General features: G+C 37.7%; 1 protein-coding gene across 3 annotated transcripts in view; it reads left to right on the top strand.

Moving 5' to 3' along the window:
* The window catches only part of LOC149791459 (uncharacterized), a 51,845-nt gene that overhangs the window by 3,101 nt on the left and 26,938 nt on the right, over positions 1–21,806 (top strand). For all 3 annotated transcript variants that reach the window (XM_089969998.1, XM_089969997.1, XM_089969996.1), the window contains exons 2-5: positions 8,354–8,601; positions 9,454–9,564; positions 11,232–11,410; positions 19,332–20,243. In XM_089969998.1, coding sequence (XP_089826124.1) covers positions 8,364–8,601; positions 9,454–9,564; positions 11,232–11,410; positions 19,332–20,243 — 1,440 coding nt within the window. In that variant the 5' untranslated portion in view covers positions 8,354–8,363. The remainder of the gene's footprint in view (positions 1–8,353; positions 8,602–9,453; positions 9,565–11,231; positions 11,411–19,331; positions 20,244–21,806) is intronic.

Here is a 21,806-nt window from a genome sequence, read left to right as displayed (position 1 = left end):
GAAGATCAAGTTATGAATGGTCACTTTTCCATCGGGGATATCAAATGTTTCTCTCATCGTCTACACGTCTTCAAAAGCCCTCATAAGTTTGGAAGAAGTTAAGTATGCAGGTGTACTAAACCCGAGCAATACAGGCGTTCTCAAACTGTCATGATACATAGACAGGATCAAACGACCTGGATTATTGACTTTACAATGACGTTTGAGTTACCCTAACAGTGAGTCAAATAAGTCCGTAATGAAACCTGCTGATTCCTCGGGTGGAACGTCAGATGCGAGTCTTTAAATTTCACCGTGTAGGTAGGTGTAAGTTGTCGTCCTAAATTTTCTCGAAGTCGCTGTCGGGGCCATTTGGATGCTAAAATACTCCTTTAGGTCTACTTAATCATTTTTGTGTGTTTCTCTTCTTCTTTATGGGAGTACCCTCAACTGGTGAAGTAGTGTGTTAACCTAAAACTCCTGAACATAGATTACGCCAGGTTAGTAGGGATTTCACTATTTAGTCCATCACATATTGTCGCAAACTACGGATAATATTCAACTCTTCTTTATCACCCCCATACCGCCTGTGTATAAAAAAAAAATCGTCATTTTACAACAAGATACATGAACACGATTAACCAATCACTGAGAGCGTGAATAAAATCTTCTCTCCATTGTTATCGGACATGTGCGTGGCTTCCGACGATGTTGGCTACCTTAATGTTGGATTCCACTCTGCAACGTGGCGGAAACCAGAGCACTCGAAGGAAACAATCAGGCATATCTCATATGCGTCGTGTCCTGGGCTAGAACCAAAGAGACATTGGTCCGTTGCCTTACACGGTGTACATTTCAATGAGTCATAGACTCAGCGCTTATAACAACTGCCACCAAGTCATTCAATACGTGCCTTGCTTTTTACTTGTACACTACGGGTGATTTTGGTCACGGGTCAATGGAAGTAGACAATTATAAGCTTTCTTATTTGTCAGAGGTGCCTCAGTTAGTATGCGTTTATATAATAATTTGATGTAGTATACACGTTTTGTATTAAGCGGAATATATATAAATATATTCTAAGATAGAATATGGTAAGGCGTTTTATTTGTGTTTGCTTATTTGTTTTTTAAGTGTTAATTGTTAGTTCGACGGTAGTGGTTAGATGTTTTTATATGGTAGTATGCGGATATCGTGTCAGCATAGTCAAAAACGAGAAGGTCTCCTGTAATCCAGTCCTATAACACGGAACAGAGCACACACATTCGTTACTGCACGACCTTCGGCCGTTACTGATTATTTATTTCATCACAACTAATTGCGTATCATATTAAAAACTAAACATTTTTAGATATGTCATAGTTATGAAGGTAGACGCCGATTTTCCATATCTGCCTGGGACAGATTTCGACTGGATAATGTTCGTCCTAATGGTCAATGTTTGGTCCAATGTTTGAACTGTTAATGGAAAATGAGTTCCAGCAGTGATAGCAGTAGTAGTAGAAGCTAGTAGAAGCAGTAACAAAATGAGTTTTATCACGCACAGAAGGAGTAGTAGATTGAGTAAGAAATGGGTTTATGCAGGAATGTCATTATTAGCAAAAGGAGAAGGAAATGAGTTTCTACAGGAATAGCAGTAGCAGTAGTAGTATTAGGAAATGAGTTCCATCAGTAATAGCAGTAGTAGTAGAAGGTGCTTGAAACTGGCTTTCAGCAAGAATAGCAGTGGTAGTAGAAGAAGTACGAGCATAAGTTCCAGCGTCAATGACAGTAGTAGTAGAAGCAGTAAGAAAATAATATTCACAAGGAAAAACGTAGTAGTCCAAAAGTTAAGACAACTGGTTTCAACAGGAATATCAGTTAAAAAAGGAATATGAAAATGACTTTCAGCAGGAACAACAGTAGCAGTGGACGGAGTAGGAAATGAGTTTCAGCCGCGATAACAATAGTAACAGAAGAAAGAAACTGGTTTTCAGCATGAATTATAGTACTAAAGAAGGAACTGGAAATGAGTTTCATCAGGACTTGTATTAATAGCAGACGAAATAAAAGTTGAAGCAGCAATATCAATAGGAATAGGTAAAAGAGTTTCAGCAGGAATAGCAGTGGTAGTATAATGAGTAAGACAACGAGCTTCGGCAAGAATATCAGCACTAGTAGGAGTAAGAAAACAGGTATCAGCAGGAAAAACAGTAGTACTACAAAAGCAGGAAATACGTTTCAGCAATAATAGCAGTAGTAGTAGAAGCAGATAGAAAATGGCTTTCAGAAGGAATAACATTAGTTGTGACAGAAGAAATGGGTCTCCCAAGGAATAGCAGCAGTAGTAAAAGGAGTACGAAAATGAGTTGCAGCAGCAATACCTGTAACAATAGAATGAGTTGGAAAATGAGATTCGGCAGGAATAGCAGTAGTACTAGAACGATTAAGAAAACGAGGTGCATTAGAAATAGTACAAGTGATATTAATGGAAGAATGAGTAAGAAACAGCAGCAACAGAGGTGGTAGTAGAGGGATTGAGGAAATGAATTTAACCAGGAATAGCAGTAAGAGTAATAGTAGTAGTAGTGGAAGGAAGTAGAAAATTGGTTTCCACAGCAATAGCAGTAATAGAAGAATGAGTAGGAAAATGTGGCTCAGCAGGATTAACAGTAGTCATGGAAGGAGTAGGATAATGAGTTGCAGCAGCAATATAAATAGTTGGACGAGGAGTAAGAAAATTTGTTTCAGCAGCAATAGTAGACGGAGTAGTAGTAGTAAAAATAGTAGTAATAGTAGTAGAAGGATCAGGATAATGAGTTCCAGCAGCAGTAACAACAGTGGTAGAAGCAGTAAGAAAAAGATTTCCAACATCAATAGCAATAGTGGCGGAAGCAGTCAAAAACAAGTTCTAACAGCAATAGCAACAGTGGTAGAAGCCGTAAAATAACTAATTCCAACAGCAGTAGAAATAGCGGTAGAACCAGTAAGGAAATGAGTTCCATCAACAAGAGCAACAGTGGTAGAAACAGTACGACAATGAGTTCCTACATTAATAGCAACAGTGGTGGAAGCACTAAGATAACGTGTTCCAACAGGAATAGCAGCAGTGGTAGAAGCAGTAAGAAAACGAGTTCCAACAGCAATAGCAGTAGTGGTAGAAGCAGTAATAAAGCGAGTTCCAACAGGAATAGCAACAGTGGTAGAAGCCGTAAGAATATGAGTTCCAACAGCAGTAACAACAGTGGTAGAAGCAGTAAGAAAACGAGTTCCAACAGCAATAGCAATAGTGGTAGAAGCAGTAAGAAAACTAATTCCAACAGCAGTAGAAATAGTGGTAGAAGCAGTAAGGAAATGAGTTCCATCAACAATAGCAACAGCGGTAGAAACAGTACGACAATGAGTTCTAACAGCAGTAGCAACAGTGGTAGAAGCCGTAAGAAAATGAGCTCCAACAGCAATATCAACAGTGGCAAAAGCCGTAAGAAAACTAGTTACAACAGCAGTAGAAATATTGGTAGAAGCAGTAGAAAAAAGTTCCAACAGCATAAGCAACAGTAGTAGAAGCAGTAAGTAAATGAGTTCAACAGCAATAGCAACAGTGATAGAAGCAGTAAGATAACATGTTCCAACAGGAATAGCAGCAGTGGTAGAAGCAGTAAGGACACGAGTTCCAACAACAATATCAACAGTGGTATATGTTCTAAGAAAATGAGTTCTAACGTCAAAAGCAACAGTGGTAGAAGCAATAAGAAAATGTTCCTACAGCAAAAGCAAAAGCAGGAAGATAACGAGTTCCACCACGCATATCAGAAGTGGTAGAAGCAGTAAGTAAAGGTGTTCCAACATAAATAGCAACACTGGTACAAGCAGTAAGTAAACGAGTTCAACAGCAATAGCAACAGTGGTAGAAACAGTAAGAAAATGAGTTCAAACAGTGGTAGAAGCAGTAAGAAAATGAATTCAAACAGTGGTAGAAGCAGTAAGAAAATGAATTCAAACAGTGGTAGAAGCAGTAAGAAAATGAGTTCCAACAGTAATAGCAACAGTGGTAGAAGTAGTAAGAAAATGAGTTCAGACAGCAATATCAACAGTGGTAGAAGCAGTAAGAAAACGAGTTCAAACAGTGGTAGAATCAGTAAGAAAATGAGTTTCGTATCGACACTAGTAGTAGTATAAGCACCACGAAATGCGTTTTAGCTAGTATGGTAGTAATAGTGGAGCACTGGAAGGAGCGGGACATGAGTCTCATCAGGAATAGCAGTAGAAGTCGAAGTAATAAAAACAATGAGTTGCAGCAGCAATAGCAGTAGCAGTGGAATCAGCAGGAACTTGAGTTTAAACAGGAATAGCAATCATGATGGAAGGAATAAGAAAATGAGTTTCAGCAGCAATAACAATACTAGGGTAAGAAAATGAGTTTAGGCAGGAATAGTAGTAGTAGTAGTAATAGTAGTAGTAGTAGTAGAAAATGTAAGCAAATGAGCTTTTCAGGAATAGCAGTAGAGTAGAAGTATACGACAACACCTTTCAGCAGGAATACCGTTGGTTGAAGAAGGAATATGAAAATAAGTTCAAGCTGCAATAGCAATAGTAGTATAAGGAGAACGAAAATGAGTTTCAACAGCAATAGATAGCAGATTTAAAACAAAAAGTAAGAAAATGAGATTCAGCCAAAAGATCAGAAGTAATAGAAGGAGCATGAAATGAGCTTCATCACAAATAGCAATAGTAGTCGAAGGAGCAGTAACTTGAGTTTCAGTAGGAATAGCAGTAATGTTATAATGAGTAAGAACAATGAATTCCAGCAGCAATAGCAGTAGTAAGAGAAGTAGTAAGAAAATTAATCTCAACATGAATAGCAGCAGCAGTAGAAGGAGTAACACATGTGTTTCAGACGGATAAGCGATAGTAGCAGAACGAGCAGGACAAGAGTTTCATGAGGAAGTAGTAAAAGAAGAAGCAGGAAAATCATTTTCAGTAGCAGTATCGCTAGCAGGAAACAGTAACAAAATAAGTGTCATCTGGGAAAAGTAGTAGTAGTGGTAGTAGACGAAGTAAGAAGACGGGTTTCAGCAGGATTATCAGTAGCAGAAGAAGGAGGAGGAAATGAGTATCATCAGGAATTGCAATAGAAGTAGAAGGAATATGACAATGCGTTGTAGAATGAATTGATATAGTAGTAGAAGGAATAGGAAAATGCGTTGCAGAAGGAATTGCTATAGTAGTAGAAGGAATAGGACAATGCGTTGCGGAAGGAATAGCATAAGTAGCACAAAGAGTAACAAAATGAGATCCCGCGGGTAAAGATATAGTGGTAAAAGGACCAGAGGAAAATGAGTTTCAGCAGGAATAACAGCAGTTGTAGAATGTGTAAGAAAATGGGTTCCAGCAGCAATATGAGTAGTAAGTAGAAGGAATACAATGAATTTCAGCAGGAGTAACGGTAGTAATAGAAGGAGCAAGAATGTGATTTCAGCAGGAATAGCCATAGTAGTAGAAGGAGCAGTAAAATGAGTTTCAGCAGGAATAGCACTTGTAGTAAAGAGGTAAGGGAATGAGTTGTAACAACAATGGCAGTAGCAGTAGAATCAGTAGGGAAATGAGGTTCAACGTGAATATCAGTCATAATAGAATCAATAATACAATGAGTTCCAGCAGCAATACTATTTATAATACAGGGAGTAAAACAAAAGAGTTCAGCAGGAATCTCAGTAGTAATAGAAGGAGCAGGAGCTTCACCAGGAATTGAAGCAATATAATAAGCAGCACGAAAATGAGTATCAGCAGGAATAGTGATAGAGTGATCAGGAACTGAACTGCATCATAACTAGCAGTAGTAGCACAAGGTGCGGGAAAATGAGTTGCAGCAGTAGCAGTACTTGTAGTAGCACTAGGAGTAAGACAAAGTGTTTCAGAAGCAATAGTTGTTATAATAGTAGGAGAAAAATGAGTTTCAGCAGCAATAGCAGTATAGGGCGGATGATAAAAAGGAGCAAATTTTGAAGTACTAGTAGTGGCACTAGTAGTATGTCTGTCAAACCTAATAATAACACAAATACCATCAGGAATAGTAGATGCTATTTATGTTTTACATGATACATACAAGCATTAGATGACTACTACAATGGGTCTAAAACGATCAACTGATATTCAGTAAACAGCTGCAACATTGATGTCTGCAGAAAGCAAAATTAAAAGAAATTTGTGAAATAGGATTATTTGAAATGCTCGATTCTGTTCATATTCGGGCCATATTAGGAAGCAAATAGCTTGGTCTCGTCAGCTGGTCGCTCGCATAACTCTAAGAGACTTACACTGAGCGATGGTCTGTTTTGCCTTGGTGATTTCGAGACTCAGCGAGACCTACAACATGTGTGGGTCCTATAAGTATCCTTACATCTAAACAACTGATTGTTCATCTATCAGAGTCAATCGAGAGTAGCGTTGAGCAAAACTAGGTTCAAGTAAAGCTGTATCGTTACTGATGACTGTCATGCAGTTTTTCTTTGTTTTGTATCAGATATTTGCTCAGTCTATATCGTTAATTGCATCTACACTGTATGTACATTGGCGATAGATGTAAACTAATAAAGTGCATTCTCGACGGATAATTCGTTTCCCTTTAAATTTAAATGTCCTAGTCTCGAGATTTTGTAAAGTTTTCTGCAGAAGTGAAGATCCTACATTACTTTACACATATTATGTGGCTTATTCAAATCATAAACATAAGTCACAAAATCGTACATATAATAGATCCAACTTTTTCTTATTAGTGCTTACTAGTATAGACAGCTCCGGTGGCCTAGTGGTTAGAGCGTCCGCCTCGGATGAGGCGGTCGCATGTTCGAACCCCAGCTGAGTTATAACATAGACGTATAATAATGTTACTAGCAGCTATTACAATGGCTCAGAGTTAAGAGGTTACTGTTTAGACTGCTTGGCCTGGTGTCAGGATAATGTGACTGGGTGGGACATGATGCTACATGTCTGCGGCATGATGCCCCAGGGCTAGACATCATTATAAAACACTGCAGATATCGTAGCGATGTGACTGAATTTTTTTTAACGCTGCGTTAAAAATCCAAATCACACACACACATACTAGTATATTAACTAGTCAACGAATTTATCAGATGTACGTTCGTCTGTCTGATCAAATGAGCCTGTTCTGTGTAAGATTTCATCACCGTTAATATATTACGATGGAAAAGACCGGGGAAAAAAGTTCACTAATTTATTATATATTGAAGCTCTTAATTTTGCACCTTAAGGAAAACGATTTGCATCTGTTAGCTTTATTTATTTATTTATTTATTTATTTATTTATTTATTTAATAGCAAATTATAATTCTTTGGGAATAGGCGAAGTGCTTATATCTCATCTATCATTCATTTCGCCGCATTTTCTTAACCGATGTTAAAGCCCGGTTACACTTTTGTCACAACATGACGCTACTCAACGGCAAACCAATGACGAAAGAAAAACACGTTCGTGGTGAGAACAAGAAAATACGCTACAAGCTATTTTATGGACCTCTTTTTTGGAAGTTTCAGTAGTTTATATAGATTATACCAGACTTTAAAGACTGCATAGGTCTATAACTATAGAAAGTGTCGACTTCTGATTGCTTAGTGAATGACCTCATTCGCACAAAGGCTATTTAAAATCTGTTGGTGAAGAGATGTAATTGATTCTTATCCTAGCATTGTTCAACCAGACCTCTCGCGAGTCTTCGTGAGATCCTCGCCATGGAAGCATCTGGTATAAAGAAGAGTTTAACGCTCGTTACGATAGTAAAGCTTTACAACAACTTTGGTAAAATCGCTGATAGGTTGACAAGTTAGACAGCGTTCCAAATTCAACTTCGATCACATATATGCACATTTTTTTACATATATTTTGTGTTGTTTCGACAGACAACGTAAAATATGTAAATGGGGTTCATTGATTCTCTTAAATCTACAGTCTGTGGCACTGTCTCATTGTTCATAATGAGGGATCAACATTGCCCACTTTTGCAACAACACAGTCTTCACATCTAAAGTACATACTAAATATATTTACATTTATGAATTAATCTTCGATAGTGCTGATGGTGCAATTTTTCACAAAGAAGAAAGGAAGAGGAAAAAAATCAGCGACACTTATTAATGAGAATCTATTTTCTCAAGCTTTTACTGGACTATTACTTGCCATATATCTCATAGGAAATAGTAGCTGGACACGACTGTTGGTAATCTTATATAGAGTGCATGATCGGTAAAAATGACAGGAATCCTGTGTATTGTCGAAAGATGCTAACTGCTGCCTAGCTACCAGCAGTTTTACGACCACAAAATATGTGATGTAGCTCTTGGAGAAACCCTTATTTTTTACTTTTCTATATTTCAGACTTGAACAAATGGAAGTGAAACTTACCAAGATGTGTATCCGACTTCTTTTGGTTCTTTTGTGCGTTACGCACGGCCAAGAGATTGCGGAGCTGAAAGGGGAGCTAACCGTCGCGGGAATGTTTCAAATATACAGACCGAGTGCTGGTAAATGTGGCGAAGTCGTGACATCTTCTGTAATGACACTAGAAGCAATAAAATGGGTGTTCAGAAGTCTGAATCAGACTGGATATTTTCCAATAAATGTTGGTAAGACTCGATTTTGTTGTTTTTGTTGGGTTTTTGTGTTTGGTTTTTTGTGTTTTCTTTATCTTTCAAACCGTAAAAATGAGTTGGTTAAACATCATCAAACGTTTGGTTATCTGCTCTATATAACTGCATCTAACCTGGAATAATGGAATGGACAATGGGCGAATAATCGTAACGACTTTTCTAATTTGTATAAGTTATAAAGGATGATAAAGCCAACGTTCTGTATTATCTACGCTTCATTGATTTAATATCTCTTAAGAGTTATCTAGCATCGAAACTCTTTGTATAGAAAAGTTGATTCTACCTGTGTGGAAGAAAGTTAGCGAGTACGAAGATGATCTCACCATGACGCAATACAAAAATGTGTAAATTACCTAATATTTTTCCTGTTAATCACATCTTTTTAAATTTCTATTTGTAAGCCGTAACTGATAAATTTTTCAAGACAAAACTTGCAATACTAGTGTTTCAAATTTAAAATATCTTCACATCCTCAAATTTATAAATTTGGACAGAAAGTAATCAATTGAACAAAATACGTCAAAACATGTTATTTTATAATGTGGCACATACCTTATTGTTATTATGTTTGACTCTTATGGTGATCATTGTGGCTTTCAAGTTCTGTGAGAATGTTGTATTTTCATACCGGAAAATAAACACCATTTTCTCTTTGAAGAAATTGTGCCTTTTAAGAACCCATTTAAACTCGTTATGTTAATTATTCAGTGTTATGCTTGAAAATTACTGCAATAAGTTTCTATTTTTGTAATTATGACCGATGTCGTTTCTACTTAAAAAATAGCAACACGAATAACGTATTGGTCTTTCTCTATCATTCATTGGCAGGACTCCTCGCCTACCCAACCTGTCGATTGCTGGAGCAGGCAGTCGAGAACACATATGATATTCTGCGTCGAATTGCAGACAACAACACCCAGAATCGTCGTACTATAGTGGGTAAGAATCACAGAGGGAATTTTGAATAATGTTGTAGAGGAATGGGTTACAGCCGAACATCCTTTTAAAAAAAAATAAACTTTACAGTGAATAGACAAAAAGGTTTGACGTTATAGACAAAAAGAATATCCCCTTTTCGATGATCAACCCTTATAGAAGCCTATTGTAATATTTAATTTGGTAAGAATTCTCACATGCTAATCCCCCATCCATACCCACCCCCCTTTCGAAGTTAAATATTAAATTCGAACACAATATGTATATAAAAATTAGGTGAGCGAAATATCGATCACCAGACTGTCGTACAAGACAAAATGATGTCAAGAGAAATCTTGGAAGATAGATCAAGAATTTTGATGAAAAGTTTAGTTGTCCAATTTAACATCTCTACTTGCACTTATCAAGTCGCAAGACGAAATAAGGGAAAGTATCCTAACATCGAATAAAGGGAAAGCACCAGGAGGAGATGGACTCTCCGTTGATTTCTATATGAAATTCTGTGGAGAGTTGTCGCCCATAGTTGAATGGTTATACAGTAATATCTTACTTAGTAACAATAAAATGCCTGAAAGTATGAGGGAGGGTATTATAATTTTAATATTTTTTAAAAAAAAGAGAAAGAGAAAAGCTAAAAAATTGGAGGCCCATCTCCCTCTTAAATATGGACTACAAAATTATAAGCAAAATAGTGCAAAAGAAAGGGGAGGAATAGGAATCCCTAGCCATATGCTTCTCAAAATAACAAATACACTAAATAGATTCAAAAGATTAAATTCAGCCCCTAACTACCGTGGGAGGGAATATATATTTACTGGTTTGGTTTTACCCTTAGAAACAGAATTGACATATATAAAAATAATAGTCTTACAAAATTACTTGTAAATTTAGAAGAATGGTTGGTTTCTTAATAAGATTCGTTGCTATCACTGAAACTAGTACATTGGCATTTTGAAAAGATTAAATAATTTATATCCGTCCAAAATGGAACCATGTTTTGATGTGCAGGTACACAAAAACCAAGGAGAACCAGTATACAGCTAACTACCGTAATGCATCTGATACTTAAATATGTAATGTACTATAAATAGCCAACAGCGGAGCATAACCACAATAAAGTTGCTATTTTCCAGTGAGTAAGAGATATATTCCTTTCCGTTGATGAAAATATTACATATTCACCCACTCACTGAAACATAACCGGTACACACTAGACAACCTTATATTGTATTTATAACCCCAGTGCCTATTCTTAAATATGAACACTTTGTAAAGCATAAACAAGCTTGAGAAAAAAAAAATCAGTTTATCAAGGGAAAAGCAGCCTAATTGATTTTTTACTTCTTCATCTTTCCCATGTTTTGATGGCATTGATAAAGCAAATTAAAATAGGTTGACGTCAAAACGAACGCAGCTTCAATTTTCATACACAGCTCTGTTTATGCCTCCCATATATTGTTATCAAATGTATTTGCAATTCTGTATATCAGAGAAAAGTCACATAGTGGGGATCACAACGTCATGCCAACATCGGCGGCTGTAATAATAATAATAATAATAATTTATTAGCAGTAGTAGTAGTAGTAGTAGTAGTAGTAGTAAGAATTATAGCTATTACGATAATAGTAGTAGTAGAAGTAGTCATATTCTCATCATTCCTTACGATCAAGGCTTGCTAGGACCAGAGTTCAGTTCGGAGGCGGAAGTCATCTCAACCATAATTGGAAGATCTCGCGCAGAAAACAGAATCCTCCAAGTCGGATACTCCACCACGGCTGCATCCTTGAGCGATTCTACAAAGTACCCGAATTTCTTCAGAATTATTCCAGACGACAGTTACCAAGTTAAGGTTAGGAGAGCATGTTATTACTTGCTTCATGTTGGTCTTTTTCATTGATTGTACAGGCTTGAATCGTTGTATCGCCAGCTTCTGTTGACATAAAATTGGTGTTTAATTGTAGCTGGCAATATAACGAGTTTAAATCTCACTGATGGTTACCTTATAGAAAAGATAAATTAAAAGACAGATTGCGAGTAATTTATTATAAGGAATAATAAATATAAAATAAACACGATTTAGGCTAGAAGAAAACTCAGTTGAATTTAATTATTAATAACATCAAAAATGAATATCTTATATCCAATTTTCTTTCAATCGATTTTCATGCGGTTAAGTCACGTGTTTTAATTCCATCTTCAAACGACACGTCGCACTGCACACTAAGAAAACATATACGTTTTTATTATATTTTAAGGTTCCTCTTAATCAAAGGTATGTCTTGTATTATGATGGCCAAATCTTAAGTTTCAAATGAAAGCTGTGAAATCATTCCTAACATTGAAACTAAAATTGTCCACAATTTTTGACGAGCTTCTCTAACAATGAATCTTAAGTTCTGAGAAGGATTTGATGTGATTTCTATTATTTCACATATCCAAAATCTTGTTATTCTCATCTCAGGCATTCAGAATACATTTGATCCTATCACTGTTTTGAAAGACTTATTACGAGACAGAAAGACGATCTTAAATCCATTGGCAATCGACAGGTCTATCAACAAGGGCAAATAGTGTAGTAAATGGCACTTCTTTTCCAAATATTACTCTGGTGGATGAAGGTACGCAAGGGTACGTGTTTGACTCTGGAATTCTGAAATAATGGAATCAGTACTGTGTAAATCGACGGTTTAACGGGTATAGCCAGGGAATACGACCTGCCGATCTTAACGATCCTGGGAGAATTGTTATTATCGTTATACTAATATCCATGCATACGTATGTTGAGTTAAAAATGAAACAATACTTCAGGTAATGCTTCAGTCATTGTGGATTTCTTGAAAGATAAAGACCTCCATCGCTCGAAAGTGATGTACCAACAGAGAATTACTACATGGCGTAAATACAAAAATAATTGTGAGACAGAGGTTAATCTCGAAGTATATGGACCAACAACAATCGCATTATCAAATATTCGCAACAATCATTTACAGTAGTGTCACAGTAAGCAGTACAGATTATGGCAGCTGATATTATTGCACGCGAGTGTACGCGCTGTGTGACCATAAAATATAACTCTAATGCACAGTTAAATGATTTTATATAGCAAAATGGATTTTGCATAAAATGATGTAACTGTTATTAATTTGGGGAAATACAATTATTAATTTTCATAAATAACACTACTGCAACGACGGCGATACCGTCAAAACGCTGACATTAGTCTTATATTTGTCGCCGTTTACACTTCTTAAAGTATAATCTACACAAACACAGTGTATAATATTCGCTCGCGTGAATGTTTTTGATCGACAAAAATCTCAAGCTTAAATGACATTTTACCACTTTGTCGCCTAAACCAAAAAGCAAAGCGAAATCTGCCACAGTTAGGCCGATATAGTATTATTGATTGTAACTATACTAAAACTGTGGGTATGTCTCTATTAGGGAATATAATTTGTAAATATATAAGAAGTTCAATGGCATTATGGTGTAATAAATGTATGCGTGTATTCTGAATAATATGAACTATGCAGAAGAACCTGTCATTAGAAATACTTTAAATTACATTTCCTGTCGTGATGTGTGGGTCTCGGTGCTCGGCCATGCCTTAGATGTGGTATCTGAGTAACATCGAGTAATGAGCTTCGACTACCATGTTGATCTGTTCGTGAGTATTATTGCGCGTGCAGGAAACGTCTAGCGGACGAATGGAATATAGAACATACGACTATACGGGCACCCAACGAGATGACTGCATAAACACCTAACAGCGTCTCACTTTGGCGCTGAAAAAGATATAGAATTGAATGAAATAATAGCCAGAACGGAAGCGATTGTATTTTCTGATCCTGATAAAGAAAAAATGTTTTATTTTAAAACAAAAATTATTTTTGGCTGAATTTAAAATTAAAAAACAATTTCACATTACATACTAGTTTGCTTATCATCAGTCAGTTGTGACAACTTGCGCGAGAGCACGGGATACGAATACGAAGCTTGTATGTTAAAACCCAGTGTACCTGATTTGTCGGGACTTGAAAATGAACCACAGATACTTGTCATGGTTAACCTATAACCGGATGTAACAGCAACATTAACAGTACAGCAACTGAAAGAACCTTAGCACAATCATAATATACAGATATCAAGAGGCTCAAGAAAAGATGCTGTACATGCGTTATTAGAACTTGTGATCGAACCATGTCTTACTTTGAGAGAGTTTTGTGCAACAGTAACGCGCTTACATAAACAATTCCTTCACGAGCCAAACGGGAGCTAATTACATGACTAGTCGAAGATTAACCAAAACCGCCGATACATCGCAGCCACTATCGCAGCTGAGGCAGCTGAATATGCTGGTCAACGAGCCCAAGGGCCTGAGATCAGTTACAAAACGTCATGGTAATGCAATCATATCGACGTTTACACCTCAAATCAGGTTTTTTCTTGGTGTACATTTATCTATACCGCTTAATCGCAAGTGATCAGACAAGGATGAGTTAAAAACCGTGAATTTGCAGTGGCCCCAGTACAATCGTAAAACATAAAGACAATGAGGCCATACATGATGAAATCAGCAAGAATCGAGACTTTGAAAAAATACACAATTCAGATTTAAGATGGACATTTGACTGATATGTAAATGTTTAACTGCATACTTCCCCAACATACCTTTCTGAACATCGTTTTATATACCAACGCAAATGTTCGTTCCGCTAGGTCGATAATGAATGTGTTAAATGACAATACAATATAGACAAGCTACGACACTACCATCAATATCTGAATGAATTCAGTTTTGGGGACAAAAATTTGCCCGTTACCAAGGCCACACTCTATTATCGTGACGAACTTGATACTGGTAGCTAATTTGACTTGTATGTTTGGGACATAGGGATATATGTTTGTATGCGTTAACACTATCCCCACAGGTGTAAAACAAAAGTTCGCAAGGGATGATGCAGATTGAGCCTTTGTTGCTGTGCAGTATGAATGGCTGAGAAACGATGTAGCACTATGTATGGATAAAGAGTTTTTCTGACTGCTTGACTGACATAGAAAGTTCCAATCAACACAACTTTCTGTGTCGACGTTGCCTGCATTTATTCATCAACAATAGATGCTTAAAGAACATGACGTTAACTGAGATAGAATTAGCGAAACGCCGCAGTGTACAATCATACCAGAACTTACAAAGAACATTTTAACATTTACCGCCATGCAGTGTAAGATATATCTTACTCGGACTTTGAATGTTTAAACATTCATGTAGGAGCATTGCTTCCTCATCGAACGTTCCGTAAGATAAACACAAGTAGTTAATCAAGTCCCATGAGGATTTTGGTATACTGTAGTTAGATGTAATGAAGCAACTGCGTCCCCAATGTTGCATCGTGACCAGTACTAGGTTGCTGTGGGGTTTTTTTAACCGCACGAGGCTACTGCGAAATGAATTCGGCAACAGCTCTCCTTGCCAGCGTATATCGTCATGACTAATAACACTATAAACTGGTTTTCAACAGACACTAATGGCTTGATAACGTTTATGATCATTGTAATATCAATTGAACTTATAGAGGATCCGCAAGAAACGCATGCAATCTGAAGCAGCGAATATATCAAACAAAACCTTGTTCCTTATGTTAGTCACTTAAACATGCATGCAGTCGCAATGGCATCAAATCACCATCCCAAACATGATAGAACAAATCACGACATATCTGCTTGGAGAACAGTAGTTTACTGACTTGCTTCAGTTTCTACTCGATACGGTTGTGCTAGCGATGCAGTTTTACCTTGATTACTCGTAAAGTGATCTATCCTACGAGTATATGAGTGACAGGGACAAGCTATTTGAAACTCATTTACACTCGATTGAGGCATTCCAATCGTTGTTGTATCTTTAATTCATTTCCACTAACGATTACGTGCACGCAAACAATATCTGAATCGAGTTTTGTTGCCAAAGGCCTCCGTGACTATCATGATCCGTCATGATCCGTATTTATATACCGATATCTTATGGCTCGTGGATGTCTTTGATGCCTTTCGTGATACAGCCAGGCGTATGAACTGTCCCGCGAACTAATTTTCGTCACTGGGAATTGCCTGGTATGCGCTGCTGTCTCAAACCAAGATGGAGTTTGAACTGCTCACTAACACTGACCAGCATCTGTTTATTTAGAATGTGGTATTCATGACAGTATATCAATGGTAAGCTACAGCTACGCTAAAGCTAACAATACGAAATGGGACGTATATGAGCAGCCTCTATCATACAGTTACATCATGAATCTTTAAACCAATAATCTTTATATGTTATGGAAGGCAATAATGAATACAATGCCTGTTGTTGGGTTTCAGTATATTAATTTCAAAATTGGATATACAAAGACATCTATGTGGGTAAAATCATAACCGCGACATCGGGCATTTTTATGATGTTCACCTGGAGCATACAGAAAGTAAACATTCACCTTCACAAATACTACCCACTAGCGTCAGAAGCAATCACTGTACCCATGTAGTGGATGGTGTCTGTACCAATGCCAAATCACTGAGTAGTTGGGTCGCTCTATTTAAAATGTACTAAACTTGTTCCGAACCTGAGAATTAAGAGCATATAGTACAATTAAATCTGTGATTGTGTATGCATAGTAAATGAGTCCATCCGGAGCGTAGGTTTCATCAGAGCGGACGATGGCGCCATACATTCATATGAATACAGATCTGCGCACCACGGCCATCAACGAGTTTTAGAACAATTTCTTCAGGCCTATCAACGATGCCGTGTTCATCAAAGCAATGGAAATCTTTGAAAAGTATACGTGTCAACCTTGCCCGTGACAATGAACTATGCAGGCCTGTTACTGACCAGGAATTGTCGAGACGCAAGCTATTTCATGGCGGATTATTAGCCATCCAACAGCCTGAACCTAGGCTGAAGTTGACGAATCCTATCTATGTTGGTGCGACCGTGTCGGACTTGTCAAAGCTTCTAATGCATGAGTTTTACTATGGAAAGATCAAACCGTTTTATTAATAAGTTCCCGAGATGCTGAACATGCACACTGATTCACTTCTATTGCATAACAGCATTGATGATGTCTATGAGGATATGGCATTGGACACAATTCTCAACGAATTAAGTACAAGTGATTGTCCATAGATCATATGTTGCTTGGTAACACCAACAAATATGATATTGACAAGTTTAAGGATACATATGCCGAAAATTCGTACACACAACAGTGAAAATCCAGTCAAATAAACTTCGTAAAGTTAAGTATGGTTGCACCAAGTTGAATTTGTCTCCGTTTCACATCAAGAGATAGATGATTTTTACAGATGGAATTACCACCTATTCGCATGGACAAAACGCGACTGTAAATCAACTTACGACTAATGAGTTAGCACACTAAAATAGAACTTGGTGCTAGTCCTGTATCCACAGTAATGACTTAATAGATGGTGTGATTTCAATATTCAAGGCTGCAATAACTGGTGAAGGTCGTATTCCCCTTTCAAGAGATCAAGCCGCGGCCTCATGAGCAATTCTAGAGGATACATGATGTCCAGATAACCTTTTCGTAAGTTTACGGTTAAATCGTGCCACAATAGTCTGATTGAATATGTACATGTCCAACAAGAAGCACGCAATTTATGTTTTGTCACCAATTCAGCAACAACGTCCAGAAATTATTTACTTGCTTTGATCTGTAACAGCCGTGGCCTTCTTAGTGGTGATTGTGCATAACTACGTCTACGACGCCTGTTGAATCAACGACTGTCCTCACCTCAAATCATCCAATGGAAATAATTTCTTGTGTGGGTAGGTACATTTGTCAAAACGCTGGTTTCGCTATCCAACCGAGCTCCTATGGGAGATCTGTGCTACATTCACTAACTTTTCGACGGCTGATTTACTTGTCCAATAATCACGAGGAATTTAGTATACTGAGTCCATTCTTATACCTACCTACGTAACCTCCAATAAGTGGACTTTTTGTCTACCAATGAAATTCGTGGCCTTCGCACCTAATTTGTTGATTAATGTGACGATTCTTTCTTCAAGTATAGAACATATAGCATTCAAGTCATGGATAAAATCAATATCAGTACTATTGACTCACACAGAGATAACTTGATGCTTGGTACGCTAGATCATGTCGATAACATACAGCGTCGAAACGAGATAATGATGCTACCAAGTCCAGGAATATGCTTTCCAAATGGGCATTTCCTGGTCTTCCGAGTTGCGTCGAAAACATAACAGCGACATCACCACCGACTGTTTCTTAAAACTGAAAGGTCTGACAAACGTAAACTTCTTTGCCTCACACACCACATTTTGCAGTCGTCACAGCTCTACAATTACATGTTTGAGCCCGAGTTGGATTTGCGGTACGAGTTTCAGTGTGACATCTTCCACAGCCGACGATCAATCATGTTATGATGTGCATGGGGAGTTAACGGTAGCGCTTCAGTCGTCAATACTCAACACTATCCACTGATTTCTTTTCCGTGCTTGATGAATTTCCTACCATTGACTACGTTAGATCATAATCTTCTTGTGTACAACGATGTGGTGCTTGAACACCAAGACAACCCCGCGAGCATATTTTCCCGAGGCGTGATCTATGAACACAAAGCTATGGACGCGTGCCTATGTAATCCGAGACAACTGTAAACATGATGAAAGTGTGTGCGTGGTCGATGATACCATGTGTGGTCTCGCCGCGACCACAAGCTTTGGATTTTTTGTTGCTGGAATTGTGGCCACGTCATCCATCATACGGACACCATTCGGAATTGTCGGAGCTATATCAATAGCAACCGGTGTCCCAGTGTGGTGCTAGTAAAATAATTTCGATACGATTAATTCCCAATTCAGAATTTCTCGCGGCAGCATAAAGTAGTTTCATGGTTATTCAGGATAAAGTAACAAGCATGGCTGAGTTCAACATGGCGCTGGTGAAAAGGGAAAACCACCGACGTATCCGCGCATAGATACGAAAGTGAGGTGTTAGTGACCTAAACGATATGATTGATTCTGCAGACAGTGAAAATCAAGTAAAGTTTGACTAGTAGATTTGCTTAGTGTAACCGTTTAAGCTACCAAAAGGTAAGGCCCATTTACAATAGAACGCAGAATCATTCATGGGAGTGAATAGTGTCCAGAGTGTTTTCGATGAGTATACTTTTATTGAATGCAAACGGAGACAACATTGACACTGTATACACAAAAAGGGAACTTACTATATCGTAAGTGGCAGCCTTTTGACGGTGTCGCTGTTGGTGTAGTTATTTAATTTTTCAAAAGTAGTATAAGTAAAATTTCGAAACCAATAATAACAGTTACAGATTTGTCATAGCAGAATCGTTCACGCTACAGTTAAAATTATAATGTATTGCCCCATAGCGCGTACACGCTAGCGAGCATAAAACACCTGCTGTGACACTAATCAGTCAGTAACCTACTGAAAAACCGAAATAAATTAAACTCAAATGCTGGCGTGCGACTCAAAAACAATTTGCATTCAATACTTATTTCGTTATATCTTCTCTGAATGGGATGGGGCTAGGCGGTTATAGAAAATAGGCATCCAAAAAAGGAAATGGGGATATGTTTGAATCCAGATAATACTATAGTTTGTATAGCAAAGCTAAATAAAAGACTTAAGACAATAAAGATCAGAATCAAATAAGTAAGTTTCTCATTTGTTTTAGATAATATTTAATTACTTAATTGTGTCGTTTACTCACTGCAGGTCATCCTGTCTCTTTTGAAATTGCTGGAATGGAACCGTGTTGGGATTGTCTATGATAACGACACTTACGGAATAGAAGCTTCTCATTCTTTAAAAGAATTAGCTGAACAAAATGGTATATGTGTCACTGTCTTCCGTTCCATTACGGTAGACACAGCTGAAACTGTGTCTACAACTGAAATAAATAGCATCTTAGATGATATCGCTTTAAAGAAATCATCACCAGTCGGCGGTATTATATTCTTCACTGGAACCGAAAATACTGCTAAGGCCTTTCTCTTGGCGGCGGAGAGATTCCAAGAGGGACCCAGCTTTATATTTTCCGATGGAACTGGTGCGGATGAAGGTGTTTTTCAATATGGTGGAAGTGTCCTTAAAAAGTCAAAAGGGTCATTTGCTGTTGTTAGTCCAAAAGCAGTTGTGACTGAATTTCAAACATACTGGGAGAAGCTATTCAAGAATGTTACAATGTTGTTGGAAGAGTCTCATTCCAACCCTTGGCTTTTAGACGTTTTTCAACTGGTCAATAGGTGTAAACCATCCAGCACATCACCATGTCCAAATATGAGTGATGATGATGTCAAAAAGGCCTTTCCAACGCAACCACTTTATGTTCAGTATTCCATAATAGCAGCATTAGTCCTCTCTAAAACTCTAAAGGAGGTATACAAGGACATTTGTGGTTTAGGGAAGTGTACAAATTTTTCTACATCTTTCAAGCATGGCATGATGCTAAACAAAATAAAGTCTCTGGAACTTGTTTTTGACGGTGACCTTGACTTCGAAATAAGATCACTAAAGGGACGAAATGTTTCTTTCCAAAGCAATGGCGATATGTCTATACAATCTGACATGTCAGTTTATGAAGTGTTCAACTTAAGAAGAGCTCCAAGCGAATTTAAATTTATTAGGGTAAGTAGAACAGAAATTCATGTATTTATACCTCTCCATTAACCCCCTCCCCACCCCACACAAAAACAGATAAAAATAAATGAAGTTATGTTGAGGTTATGTTGATCAAATATCAAAATACAGATCGACTGATACGAGAAAAATATTGTGGCAGGAACCTTCTTGAGTTGGCTGCCAACATTTGATGTTTTCAAACTATTCTCAAAAGTCGTAAGCATATTTGCAAGTAGTAAAGGGGGCCACTATAGCCTCAATGGAAATTAGCATTACAAGACCCCCCTGGGCCACTATAGCCTCAATGGAAATTTAACACGGAGAAAAACCCTGGGCCACTATAGCCTCAAGGGAAATTTAACATGGAGAAAAACCCTGGGCCACTATAGCCTCAAGGGAAGTTTAACATGGAGAAAAGTCTTGGGCCACTCTAGCCTCAAGGGATTGAACATGGGGAAAAAAGCATGGGCAACTCTAGCGACAAGGGAAATTGAACATGGGGAATTGTAACAGGGTCCAGACCTGATGGGTCTATGGAAAGGGAACAGGGGGAGAGGGACATAACACACACACACACACACACACACACACACACACACACATATATAAAATAATAATTCGGGGGTAGGCAATTGAAAGTCATTCTCTTTTCGAGAAATAGGAGTGGCCCTGAAAAGGGCCTTTGTGTTTCTTCTTCTTCTTCTTCTTCTATTTCCTCCACTTCTTCCACCAAGATCTCACTTTTTCCATTATTCCTTTCTTCTTCTTCTTCTTCTTCTTCTTCTTCTTCTTCTTCTTCTTCTTCTTCTTCTCCTCCTCTGTTATCCAGTCAGGATGACCCATGGCTCTGAACTTTTCCTGGACTTTGATCCAATTGTTGTTTAGCCGCTCAAACTCTGCCTCTTTCTTTTTGTTTTCCTGATCTTTTCTTTCTTTATTCCATCTCTCTTTAATCTTCTTGACCTCTACCTCCATCACTTTTCTCATCAACTCCTCTCCTTTCTTCAGTCTGTCCAGACCTCTCTCCACAAAAGAGCACTCTGTCCCATGTGACATATTTTCAAGAAATCACCTGACTTTGCTTGCATTGTCAAGTGCTTCCTTTAGGCTTCCCACTCTGACATAGGTAGGATTTATCATACCTCTCAATCTCTTTTCCTCCTCTTCTATCATTCCTGCTATCACTTCTTTTGCTACGTTTAGGCATTTAGCGTAGTACAGGTACTCTGCTATCTTCCATTCTTTTTCTAGTCTCTCCACTACATAGATACCATCCATTATCCAATAGTATATATGTACCAAGTTGTTAAACAACTGACTTGCAACCACCATCTTCGTTTTTATTATTCCGTAGAATGGTTCGAACATCAAACTATGTGGGTTCTTATACTGAAAGCGCGGACGTGATGGAAAACATCCCCCTAAGACTTAAAATTGATATTACCTAGATCATCACTTAAAACGCGCGGCCGTGAAGGAAAACATCCCCTATTTTTCTCATTTCATATAATATACTATCGACATAAGTTAAATCAGCAATAAACTAACCCCAAATCTACTATCCACACA

The sequence above is a fragment of the Sinohyriopsis cumingii genome, chromosome 9, assembly GCF_028554795.1.
Source record: "Sinohyriopsis cumingii isolate HCF-2022 chromosome 9, ASM2855479v2, whole genome shotgun sequence".
Lineage (NCBI taxonomy): Eukaryota > Metazoa > Mollusca > Bivalvia > Unionida > Unionidae > Sinohyriopsis > Sinohyriopsis cumingii.
This window is presented reverse-complemented; position numbering and strand designations above follow the sequence as displayed.